We start from the raw sequence: 12,955 nt of genomic DNA on the forward strand, positions 1-12,955 counted from the left end.
AATTTATAAGAGCAACTAAAATTCTTCATTTTCCCATATGGCAAAGAAATCTTTGTTAAATTTTTTTGGCCAGCAACAAGTGAATGAGATGTAAAAAAAACCCTCCAGAAAAGAATTGAAAACAAAAATCCAAACGAACTTCGAATCAACCTGTCCTATTAAAGGCCTACCCCATATGGATGTAAGTACAATGGTTATACGCCCCTTAAACGCTGCAAATGTTTTTATTACATTAAAAGCATTAACATTAACGGTATGTAGAGCAAGAATACATACATACATATGTACATACCAGAGCCAAGACAAAAGTGGCAATACAATGAACACAACCCAACCGATCCGGGGGTGCCCATCGAAACACAGACACGCCAATATGTCATCAATGCAAGTGAGTCGCAGTCAGAAAGCTACCACCCGCAACCCTAACCATGGCTGTGTTAACACCCGAGATGTCGAGGACGTTGACGATGACGATGACGACGAGGATGTAAGCGAGGACGAGGACAAAAACTTGGGGTTGTGTTTAAGTAGAGCGAAGCTATGAATACTTCCCGTGTTTTGTGGGTAATGTCCTCTCAAAACAAACAGCGGGATTTCGTCATAAATGAGCCCGGCGGTCGGTGGGTCGGTCGGCCGTTCTGATCGGATATACTTTGCTTATTTGTATAACCAAGTGGAGTGGCTATTTATACAGTGGGTAATTTGATCCATTTGAATTATATTTTAACGAAATAATAAATAATATAATAGATTAATGTTTGATAAAACCAAAAAAGTTACTTATTAATCTTACTTAGTTTTATCTAACAATTTTAAGGGGCAACCCTTTAAAATAGTGTTGTCTTAACACCAGAGAATAATGGTCACATTTCTAAGCAGTGTTAGTCAGCAAAGTACATACAAATGTTTATCGTTAAAAATATATTTTAAATATTGAAACCACTGTAAAGAGCCCTTCCTTCTGTATTCCTTTGGTTGACTTTGTCGGCGAACCAGCCAGCTCAATGGACGACTTATAACATCAGCCAGGGTTACAGATAGAGAGAGTGAGATAGATAGAAAGAGATGGCAAATTCTTTTTTCTTATTTTTTTTGGGTTGCCACCCACCTCCCTGTTTGCCCTTAGTTGACTTTGTCGAATTGATTTCGTTAGGGAAACACAACAACAAAAGGCGTCCAGAGACGGAGACACCCTTGAAATGTGCGCTTTCCTTCTTTCCTTCCTTCCTTGCTTCCATTCATCCATCCATCGTACTTTTACTTGATTCTCGTCGTCCCTTTTGCTGGTGATGTTTCCATTTGTACAAAATAGAGCACTTAACGGGGAAACTGCAAACAAATTATTGCACTTGCTGTCACCAGAGTGTGCCCCGCCCACCGATTCGCATCCATTCGCATGATGCCGCTCTGCATACACTTAAAGGATTACAAGCGGATCTGTCGCTTGTTTGCCGCTAAATGGACGCATTTACTCGCCGACACAGGCGAGAAACAGGCGACACAGAGAGATGGGCCAAGGGGGTGAAGTACGACCAGGAGGAAGAGAACACAATAGCCGCGCTTTTATGGCCAATGAATAGATGAATGAAATGCATGACAAACTGACTGAATGACTGACTGACTGACTGAGCTGGTGGATGCCATGGAGTTACTTAATGGATTTGGTTAAGTGCTGCATTGACATTTTGATAAATGCTTTGGAACAGATGCGGATACGTTGCGTTTGAAATGGGCGTTGCCTGGGCGCTCCCAGATCCTTGTACTCCTTGTATTCACAGTCATCCTTTTTGGTGGACAACCAAGACGTGGCTTATGATAAATAGTTTTCCCACTTTGAAGCCCAAGTAAGAGAAGCCCATCCTAAGCATAGTTAAGCAGAGCGTAAAAAGCACTTTTCCCCCTCCTTCCGCTCTTCCTTTCCAACAATCCATATTACTCCTGTTGGAGAATTTATTAAGCAGGAAAATCTGCCTCGAGGTGCATAATTACTCTATTTGTATTGAGATTAGAATGTCTTTGAAATCATAAAATGTTGAAAAAAAAAATGTTTTCTTTTTCTCTTTCAAGTATAAGAAAGCGAAACAAAAACTCATCTAAAAAACTGTCATCATTAAAGAATATTTTATATTCAAATTTACATTTGTTGCATTCATTTATAGACCAATTAAACAATCATTAAACAAAGAAGCGTTGATTATAATAAGGGAGGGTTTCCAACCTTTCGCTTTCTTCTGCTAAAGATCCCTATTATTTCGTATTTCTTTGAATCCCTGATAAAGGCGCGCCGAAGTTTGTATACCCTTGCAAGTTTTCATATAAAAAGTCTAAAATTCGCGAAGGAACAGCCTAGAACAGCTTAGACTATCCATTTGATCATATGTTTATACAACAGCTATATAATTTAGTTATCTAGAATTAGAAATAACAAACTAACAAAAGAAGGTATTGATAAAACACTGCTTTCTAACGATCGTTCCAATGGGAACAGTAGATAAACAAAACTAACAAATATTATAATGTTGATCCATACGGATGGACACACGGACCTAGAACTTGTTTCGTCGTGTTGATCAAGAATATATATCCTTTATATGGTGGGAGATGCTTTTTTTCTATGCCTTGCACACGTTTGAGCTAAATGAATATACCCTTTTTGCAAGGGTGTAATGAGCAAAACAGTGGCATATCTGGGGATATGAATTTCAAGAAAGAACGAATATGCCATTGGCAATTGAATCCTCGTCTCGTTAGCAGGATATATCGTAGTCGGTGCATTGAATACATCATATAAAGGAGAGATTTTAAGATGGCTAAGAAGTTATTTGAATTTTGTTTAAAATTTGCATCTTAATTAGACCAACTTAAAGTTATGGAACCCCAAAAAAACTTCGTATCTCATACTTAAAACTAAAACGTCGTATGAATTAAATGCCTCAATTAGCTGGAATATTTTGCAACCCTAAAATTGAAGAGTCTGACTTGTCCTCTGACCACAAAAACCATCATCATTATGTTTGACCATGACTTATCCCTCCCTGTCGTTGATCACAAAAAACCGAGTGTCAATTTTATTTGTGTTTTTTCTTTTTTTATACTTTTCGATGTAGTTGGCCTCAAATGGCAAAACTTTTTGTAATGTTGCTTTTTGAAGTGCCTCTAATTAGATAATATGCGGCCTCGTTCCGAATAAAGTTACCAAAGTTCGTGCAGATGACGCCGTCGCTGCCGACGTGGCCGCCTCCGTGGTGGTTTCCTATGCAAAGTGACGACGCGTGCAATGGGCTCTGCCCAAAACCCCAGCCCCAGCCCCCTCCCATCCGCAGGTCTCATCCTCGGAAAATAATCGCATAAAACAGGAAAAAAAAAGAACGAAAAATGGAAAATGTACAAAAAGGCAAAGTTAAGTCAAAAAGGCAAGAGCATAAAAAAAAAACACTGTATGCCAGAGCCAGAGCCATTGCCACCGCCACCGTCAACCACGAGCAATTTGAATCCTAATGGATGCGTGCGCCATGGCCAAACGACTGGCACGCACGCGATGAGGCCACAGCTGGCCCAGCACTATGGGTTGCGGCTCTGACTGTGCCCCTGGTGTAGGTGTAAAGTTCACGTGTGCCCACTTACCAAGCCCACTCTTGTTTTGAGTCTGGGTCTGGGTCTGCTCCTCCCCACTCGTTTTATTAATGCTTTTGGAGTGCTTTCAATATTTTATCGCGCATTTTGTGTCTGTATGCCCATCGGTTTCCGGCTGGCTTCTGGCGCAGGACACCGTTGTTCGTATATCTATCGGCCTTCCTTGTTTTATTTTTTTTTTTTTTTGTTTTTTACCCCTTTTCTTCTGCCTGTCTGGAGAGTGCATCGCGAGCGTTGCGTAATAACTTTTAGTTGGTCACTTTGGCTTCGCCACCATTTCTATTTCTATTTATTATGATTATGACTTTGAGCTGGTGCGGGGCAGTTCGTGAGGTGACTCTTATCTAAATGGGTCTTTTGTTTGGTTTCGGTTTCCTTTTTTTTCCTTTTTGCTTTTCGCTGGCTAATGGCACTATATGTATGTATATGTATACGATTTTCTAGTTGATTATAGGACTCTTCTGACTGAAATGGAGTTGTCAACCCCAGAGAAAATGATTGGAGGATCCCTTGACTCTAATGTTTACATATGTATTTAGGGTTAAGCAATAAAGTTGTCAATCTAATTACTAGAAATTATTGAACAGATGTCAGCAATTGAGTTACGAGAGCAGATTACATGTCTATTAAAATGACATAACACTCAAGGACATAAAGAAGGATTCATTTGTTTATTTAGTTTATGACAAGTTCTTTTTTTGTTCAATAATCAATCAATTAATTTCATAAATAAAGTATATGACTGTGAATATTGGAAACTATTGAGAAAATACTCACTAATACAAAAAAAGTCTAACCAACTTTAGTAAGTTTTTAAGGTCAAGAGTTTTAAGGAAACTTTAAGGCTTTTTTAATGCAGAAATTGCAAAATATATATATACACAAAAGATCTATCTTACATCTCATAGGTTTAGCTTTTCAATAGGATTAACTGAAACCATTTTTATAAACCTTTTTATAGAAAGTTTTCCATGTTTTCAACATAAGACAAAACTACCTTGAGGTGCTATTTTAAAACTATCAGGTCTAATTATGAAATGATTGTTTTTAAGTTGATTAAAACCGGGTAAAAACTATATTCTTGAATTAGTAAGAAACTGTTTTCCTTTTGTGCTGACTACGATTAAAAGTCGAATATATTCTTAAGCCTTATTGACTTCAGCAGGCCCAAACCTAAATGAAAATCTACGCAAATAGTATTCTATTTATATATCTTATGTAATTAATGGTTGATCAAGAAAGGTTTGACTTAAATTTAAAGAAGGTCGTTAAACAAATAATTTACTTTAAAAAAATTAGCTTTTCCTTTTTGTAAGCAAGTTGAAACTAAAAGTAATTTAATTTCCTAGAAAACAAAGGCTTGTCCATATTCAAATTTCGCACCAACTAAAATACTAATCAACAACTATAAGTTAAGACCTTTTTCAATATGAAAAGGTGTTCTTATATTGAGATTCTTTAACTTTCAATGTCACTTGGGACACTGGAGAATTGCCCATATCTACATATGCATTGATTGAACTTATAGTAGTTGCATATTTTAAGTTCGATTCATTAATTTAAACAACATTGAATCACTGTGCAATCTATATTCAAGTATTAAAGAAAATGTAAATGTACATATATGAAAATATATTATTCGTTTTTTAAGGAAGAAAAACTCTTTATAATTGAAATGTTCATGGTTTTGCATATGGCAAAACCATTTTCGTATTTCGCATATGTATATATGTATTTGTGGTGAAAGTAAACAAAATCCCCTAAAGCTATCAGAGGTACATATTGTCATAGAAAAAAAGCCATAGAGAAAAGAGCTCGAAAAGGCAGATGGGGAATTTTGCATGGCTGCCGTAGGCACAATGACAACGGAAAATGGCGGCTTTGGTAGCAATCGAAGGCTGAAGTAGAATTTATGTTGTAAATTGCGTGTACGTTGAACAAGTTGAAAGAAGGCATACACACACACAAACATACGTACACAGTGGCAGACTTACATTTGAATGTGTGTAAGCATTATCTGGGGACCAGGACTCTATGTTGGTTGAATGAGCTTAAATCTGCTGGCAACCTGGCAAAGGTAGCCCGAAAGCAGGGATTATATTCGGTAAAGGCAAAAGCTGCTCTTTCTTATGATGCTATGTGTGTGTATATATCTCTCTCTCACTGGTGTACTCTCTCTCTCTCTCTCTCTGGCAAAAGGAAATATTAAAGACAGTCTCTTCAAATATTCATATAGCCATCCCAAAACAACGCCACACAAAAGAAGGCAAAAGCAGAAGAAGAATTGTAAGCTCTGACGTACTGTAGGTGGTCACAAGGCAGTGCAGCTTGTTGCATAATCGGACGAAACACTCATCAAGCGTCCAGAAGAAACATGTAGCTTGAGGTCGAGGGTAGAATGAAGTTAGGGTGTTGGTCAGGACAAGTCACAACAAAATAGCCCTGCCTTTGGCACAGCCAAGTGCTCCTCCTTCTTTATCTTGTGTCAAATTCACTTGGGCTTTGGCTTGTCGTGTTGCTCGCTCCGCTTGGCGTTAAAACTTGAAAGCGCTGTGCGCTCTTTCTTTCCCTCAAACCCACTTCCTCTCTATCCCTCTCTCTTTCTCTTCTTGCTGCTTTCGAGCTTATATGCTTTTAGTTTGCTTTTTTGGTTTTGTAAGGTTTTTTTTTTACTTTCGGCCATATGGCTCCAACAGTGTGTAGATGGTTGTTGTTGTTATTGTTGCCCATATGGTAAGCAGTCTTTTCACAACAAAGTATTTAGTACTCTCTGCGCATTAAATTTTCAACAAAATGGTGGAAAGTTAATAATTGCCTCAAAGTACGCTTAAAAGTATGCTATGAAAAATGCTTAACCCCAAAAATCACATGCAAAAACGGAAGTTTTAACGAATTAAAGTAAATAAACAATAATGGCAAATATTGTCACATTAATACCTTACTATTTCTGCAAGTTAACATCTTTATCTAAATCCTTTTTTTTTAATTTCACTTGAACTCGCTTTTCATATAAAGTTTTTAGAACTTTACATATAAAGGTTTCGGTAATTGCTTTTCAAAAATAAAAGCATTTTCGCATTGATTCGACATGAAAATCAATCGATATTTGGTTAGTGGGTCACAAAATATTTCCATTAAATAAGGAATTAGTAAGAAAATTTACAATTTGTCTTGCAAACACAATTAAATTAAGAATACGATTTAAGATTAGCCCATTGAAAGCCAGCAAGTAATAGATTTCGGAATGTAAAAAAAGTAACAGAAAAGTCTTCTTTTGATAGCTCAACTATACATTTTCTTGCAGTGTATAATTGTTAAGATCTAATCGTTGTACAGGAAGGCAAAAGCTGCCTGAGAGAAAGTTAAGAAACTAAACAGAAGAAGAAGAACAGTATAGGAATTTACTATTTTCATTTTTCATTAAAGTTGCCTTATTATCAGTTTAAACAAAGATCGAACTTTGCTGGTCCCCATTAGTATCGATATAGCTGATATTGACTACATAAATTTTACAGAGAGTTCAGTTAGTTCAGTTCAATCAGTATTTGTTTTTCTATATTTGAAGTTTTTTAATGCTTTATGGACATTTTCGTAGACTTTTTTCAAAAGTTCTAATGAAAATAACTTTTTTAACTATAGATTCTAGTGCCAATACACTAACAAGGCAACAGAGAGAATTTATTTTGAAGTTATTCATGTGAGACTGGGTTCTGTTTCCGAAGACATGAGTCATTATAAGTTTTATTTTATACTATAATTAGGTTTAAGACAACTTTAGTAAGTGATGAATTTGAGTGTTCTAAGGTTTTGCCTTTGGGTTCTACTTAACTCTTCTTTCCAACGTCTTCTCGTCGTTGGCTCATTTGAGGGTCCCTCATCGTCCACTTTGTGGATCACTTGCCACATCATACCCCATAGTTTAGTAGTACACTTTGCTATAATTCTAGGATCCGCAAAGTAAAGTTACTTATCATATAAATAAATAACTTTAGTATACGAAGAATGGGTATTTAATTTCCAATAAAGTATTAGTTTAACTAATTAGTAATGCACCAGAATCACAAGCATAACTTTAGAGACAAACTTAACATCGTAAGCATCTCTTCGGTTGAATAATCTTTAAAAAATGTTCCATTTATTCCTTCAATCTGTTTGTCTAATCGGCCATGACAAAAAATCGCATTCATAAAAAAGGAATTAAAAGCGAAAAGAAAAAACAAAAACACATTGAAGTCGGTCTGTCAGGTTTGACAACAATAAAAATGCTTTAAAGCGGTCAACGTTCGATGTTGAATATCAATGTATGCACATGTGTCTGTAACTGTGTGTGTGTGTGTCGGAATCTGTTTGGGCGGGGGAGGCACGCACATTTTTGGCGTTGAAAATGGCCAAAAAGTGCAAAAAGAGCTCCAACACTTTGCTGGTCATAAGCGTCTGTTGGGAGCCAAACTGACTGAATGGCCAACTGACGGACTGCCATGGTCTCTCTATCTCATCGTCTCTCTATCTGTCTGTCTGTCTGTCTATTTTGGTTGGACATTTTGAGTGGGTTTCGGCGGCAATTGAAATAAATTTCTGTTGCGCAGACGTTGTTGCTCTCCTTGATCAGCCGGTCAGCAATTTAATGGCTTTAAGGTCATTTTACAGTTACGAAACAATGACACAACAATAAGCAATGGCAGCCAAGTGCACACACACACACACGCACACACAAACAAAAGAGAGTGGAAAATGCACTACATTTATATGTATGTATAATTTTCATACAGAAATTCCCCAAACGAGTTCCTTTCTCTGTGTGTGTTAAAGAAGGAGATGAGCTAGCAAGAGTGAGAGCCAAATAGAGCAGACTGTTAGAGTGAGTGGCAAGAAGAAGAAAAAAACACACTCACACACACACAGACACACGTAAGAAAGAAATGTCAAAAGCTGAAAGAGCTTTTTCAGAGACCACTCCCCGAAAACTGCAGGCAACGTTGACGCACACAACAAAACAACCAATCCCAGGCACAAATACACAAAAAGAAAAAGAAAACTCACACACACACACACAAAGAGAGAGAGAGAGAGAGACACACACTCACAGATATAAAGTGTTACAATGCAATTTCCCCGCTCTTTGTTGTTGCTGTTGTTGTTGGGCGACCAACCCAAAACTCAATTGTTGAGGCATAGACAAAAACCCAAAACCCCAACAAAACGAAAAGAAAACAACAACGAAAAAGCCCAAAACTCTGGAAAACTGGCACAAACCGAAACTCAAAATCTATCAGCAGCAACAACAACAACAACAACAGCAACACAAAGCCTCTTTTTAGCTAACTGGCACAGGGTGCAGTCAGCTCAAATTGTATATATGAAGCTTTCCAATTGGAATTGCAGCCTGATTTCTAAGGGTTGGGCTGAGATTATGTCAGCAGCAACAGCAGCAACCCCAAAAAATATATTTTATCTGCCCTCCAGTCCGGAGTCTCTGGCTACGCCAGTTGCCTTTCAGTTGCTTTCCAAGCGTCGACGTCGCCGCACTTGCCCACACGAGTAGTTACCGCTCGGTACGACGACGCGTCGTTCAGGTTCGGCGTCACGACGACGACGACGACGGTCACTCCCACTGCTGCACTCTCTGAAAACTGTGATAACGGTACAACAAACAAATTTCCAAACGTGTTAACCGTTCATCCGTCGGCAACTAAAACCACAAAATAGAAAAAAATAAAATACAAAAAAAAACGCAAAAATTTTAGAGAAAATATGAAAGAAATTTATGTGAAAATGTGAAATCGAATTAAAGTGAATGTGTTAAATTGAAAAGAAAAGAAAAAAAACTCCATCCCCGCCCACCCTCCGCCCACCTAATCCGCGGGGCACTGGCACTTACCTACTCTGGGATTATATCGGAAATTCTGAAATAATATATTTAGCAATCAGGCATGGAACTTTTGAAGCTAATGATGTTCAAAAGTGACTTTCTGTCCAATGGCAAATGTGATGATCGTGTACCGCCAATCAATTTGAGTCAATTGCCAGAATTTCTATTATGTAAGTTTTCATATTGAGAGGAAGAACAGGAGATAGAAATTTGTAATCACTTTAGCTAAACTTTTATCAACTCAAAGAAATGGAAACAATGATGAAAATCGTCGGTTCCTTGAGCGTCGTTATAACCAGATTCTACTGTAGATTAGACTTTCGTTACTTTAAGTTGTCAATTTCAAATTGATTACTTAAACAAATCTAATTTAATTTAAAGCTAAATTATCAACTTTGGTTTAAAAAACAACATAAAATTCCTTACGATTCTAAATGAATTAAAAGAAGTTTAAAATTTCAAATTTTCTTTCAAAAGAAATTATAAATAATAGGCAGAAAGTGCATAAAACAAAAGCTAAAATTTTATTTCCTATGCTTAACTTAACGTTAATAAATAAACATTTTTTGGCTTATTTAATATTAGATTCCACAATTGCTTAAGGTCCTTGGGAATTGAATAGAAATTTGAGGCAATGAAAAATCTCTTCAATTTCCACATTAAATTTTCAAATTCTCTATTTCAATTGTTTAACTTTTAGAGAAAGTATTATATGCTATATCTATTAAATTGTCTATCCTTTAGGCAAAGTATTATATACAAATTGCATATATCTTCATTTCAAGATAAAGTACCAGGACTTTGAGCCTGTTTTAAAGAATCACTCAACAAAAAAACATTATTTTCATTTTGATTTTCAATTTCAAAACCTCTGGGATAATTAATTAAACGTTAAAGGTTTGGAAACGAAAACAAACCTAATACATTTGGACAAAATGACTCAGAGTTCAAAGCCAAATGAGTTTCAAAAATAAAATAAAACTACTTTTGAAAAGAATAAATGAGCTAAAATCTAATAATTGATATGTTTTAGAGCAAATATATCCTTTAAAATCTATTAGTTAATAGTGCACATTAAGAAATTCATTTCGCTTAAAGTTAAAAGTCAAAAATTATATGAATTGAAATATTGTATATATAAACCATAATAGCAATGTTTTCTAGATTCGTTGCCCAAAGTTATGCAATTAATTTTAATATGTTAATGATTCGCTAGAGAAATTTTAGAGTTTCTCTTTTGGATTCACAATTTGTTAATCAAATGTCCTGTTAATTTGATGGCTTAGAAGCCTTACTAACAAAAAAATGGTTTAATCTATATAATGCTCCATCTATAAAAGATAAAACCGGATAGCCAGACATTATCGTCTCATAGAGGTTTACCTGATCCACGAAATCGATTAAAATTAATTCGATTAGCCAAAATGAACTATATCAATCGAAGGGTCGAAATTTAACTAGATATTAATTTTTTTTTATGCTATATAGACACTTTTTAAATAGACGACAAATCAGTTTCATTTTACGAAGTCAATCAATTAAGAAAATAAAAAAAATAAAAATTGTTTTGAATTGATTTTGTTGGGAAACGATTCGTAATGCTCCGCTCTGAATTCAATAACGAAAAACATTTCAACATTATGGGTAGACAGTGAATTTTTTGCATTATTTAATGGATTATTAGATTAAGATTATGTGTTGTGTTTGGTCTTTGTTAATTGCAGCTACAATACCAAAGTGTGGAGGCTGTCACGAACTGATCCTGGATCGTTTCATTTTGAAGGTGCTGGAAAGGACGTGGCATGCCAAATGCCTGCAATGTAGTGAGTGCCACGGCCAATTGAATGACAAGTGCTTTGCCCGCAATGGGCAACTCTTTTGCAAAGAGGATTTCTTCAAGTAAGTAAATTTCTCGAACTGATTTCGTTGTGTCGGCCGCAAAGTCGGCCAGTGGTGGCAATTACTGGTTTAATGATAATCTCCCATCTCCGCCAATGTTTGGGTCGAACAGACGATATGGTACGAAGTGTTCCGCTTGTGATATGGGCATACCACCAACCCAAGTGGTGCGAAGGGCCCAGGATAATGTATATCATCTGCAATGTTTTCTGTGTGCCATGTGCTCGCGAACCTTGAACACGGGCGATGAGTTCTATCTGATGGAGGATCGCAAATTGATCTGTAAGCGAGACTATGAGGAGGCCAAGGCAAAAGGTGCGTCAATTATAAATCCATTTACAACTTTACAAACTAATGATAATTTCAAATATCATAGGTCTCTATTTGGATGGTTCGCTGGATGGGGATCAACCTAATAAGCGTCCGCGCACCACAATAACCGCCAAACAGTTGGAAACTCTGAAAACCGCCTACAATAATAGTCCGAAACCCGCCCGACATGTACGTGAGCAATTGTCCCAGGACACGGGTCTGGATATGAGAGTGGTTCAAGTCTGGTTCCAAAATCGGTAAGTGAAATTCCCAACCTATTCAAAACGCTTTCTTAACTTTCCCAATTCCCATCGCAGACGTGCTAAAGAGAAACGACTGAAAAAGGATGCGGGTCGCACACGATGGAGTCAGTACTTCCGCTCCATGAAGGGCAATTGCTCACCGCGTACCGACAAATTCCTGGATAAGGATGAGCTGAAAGTTGACTACGATAGTTTCAGTCATCATGGTAGGCGAAGACTTTACAATTCAATCAATTAATGAGTTTCAACTAATGTGTTTACACTATTATTATTGCACAGACCTTAGCAACGACAGCTACAGCACTGTCAATTTGGGCCTGGATGAGGGAGCTTCGCCCCACAGCATACGTGGCTCCTATATGCATGGCAGCTCGAGTCCTTCGCAATATCCTCCAAGCAGTCGGTCGCCACCGCCAGTTGGTCCAGGACATACGTTCGGTTCATATCCAGACAATATTGTTTACACTAATATCGGTAAGTAAATACTCAACAAAAGTTTATTAAGATTGAAGAGTCCTTGACTGTTTCTTGAATCAATGTTCTTTTGAAAACTGCTTCAATTTAGTTTTGTTAGGTAATCCAAGTATTCAATTTGATTTAATTTTAATAGGAATCCATTTAAATCCATTCAAATCTAAATTGCTATACAAATTTTCAAACGATTTGTCTCTCTAAAATAAATAAAATATTTTCGCATACTTTGTTAATTCCAAATATTTTTTGAAATTTTTATTAAGGACTTAGCATCAGTTTGCAAGTTTAGACATAATTAATTTATTTCTGATTATTCTGATTTGTATGTTCAATATGATTAACAATAATTTAGACAATCGAAAGCACTTCAAAGTTGTATAACACCTGTGAAGCATTTCTGATGAATGTCCTTGTTGAAGACCTACCTTTTAAATTCCTTTTAAATTTTAAATTAGATTTTCCCGTTTAAACATTTGTTTGAAATCTGTAAAAAGTTGAATGGATA

At 36.5% G+C, this 12,955-nt stretch overlaps 1 protein-coding gene across 4 annotated transcripts in view; it reads left to right on the forward strand.

Moving 5' to 3' along the window:
- Window positions 1-12,955, forward strand: part of Lim3 (Lim3 homeobox protein) — a 39,096-nt gene that overhangs the window by 24,329 nt on the left and 1,812 nt on the right. Inside the window, exons 1-6 of one of the 4 annotated variants that reach the window (XM_068284488.1) lie at window positions 9,155-9,672; window positions 11,227-11,401; window positions 11,514-11,716; window positions 11,778-11,970; window positions 12,031-12,182; window positions 12,256-12,450. In XM_068284488.1, coding sequence (XP_068140589.1) covers window positions 9,564-9,672; window positions 11,227-11,401; window positions 11,514-11,716; window positions 11,778-11,970; window positions 12,031-12,182; window positions 12,256-12,450 — 1,027 coding nt within the window. In that variant the 5' untranslated portion in view covers window positions 9,155-9,563. Of the gene's footprint in view, window positions 1-9,154; window positions 9,673-11,045; window positions 11,147-11,226; window positions 11,402-11,513; window positions 11,717-11,777; window positions 11,971-12,030; window positions 12,183-12,255; window positions 12,490-12,955 lie in introns of those variants that run through there. The other 3 variants (XM_068284489.1, XM_068284490.1, XM_068284487.1) reach the window with 3 other exon arrangements.

The sequence above is a fragment of the Drosophila tropicalis genome, unplaced genomic scaffold, assembly GCF_018151085.1.
Source record: "Drosophila tropicalis isolate 14030-0801.00 unplaced genomic scaffold, ASM1815108v1 contig_393, whole genome shotgun sequence".
Lineage (NCBI taxonomy): Eukaryota > Metazoa > Arthropoda > Insecta > Diptera > Drosophilidae > Drosophila > Drosophila tropicalis.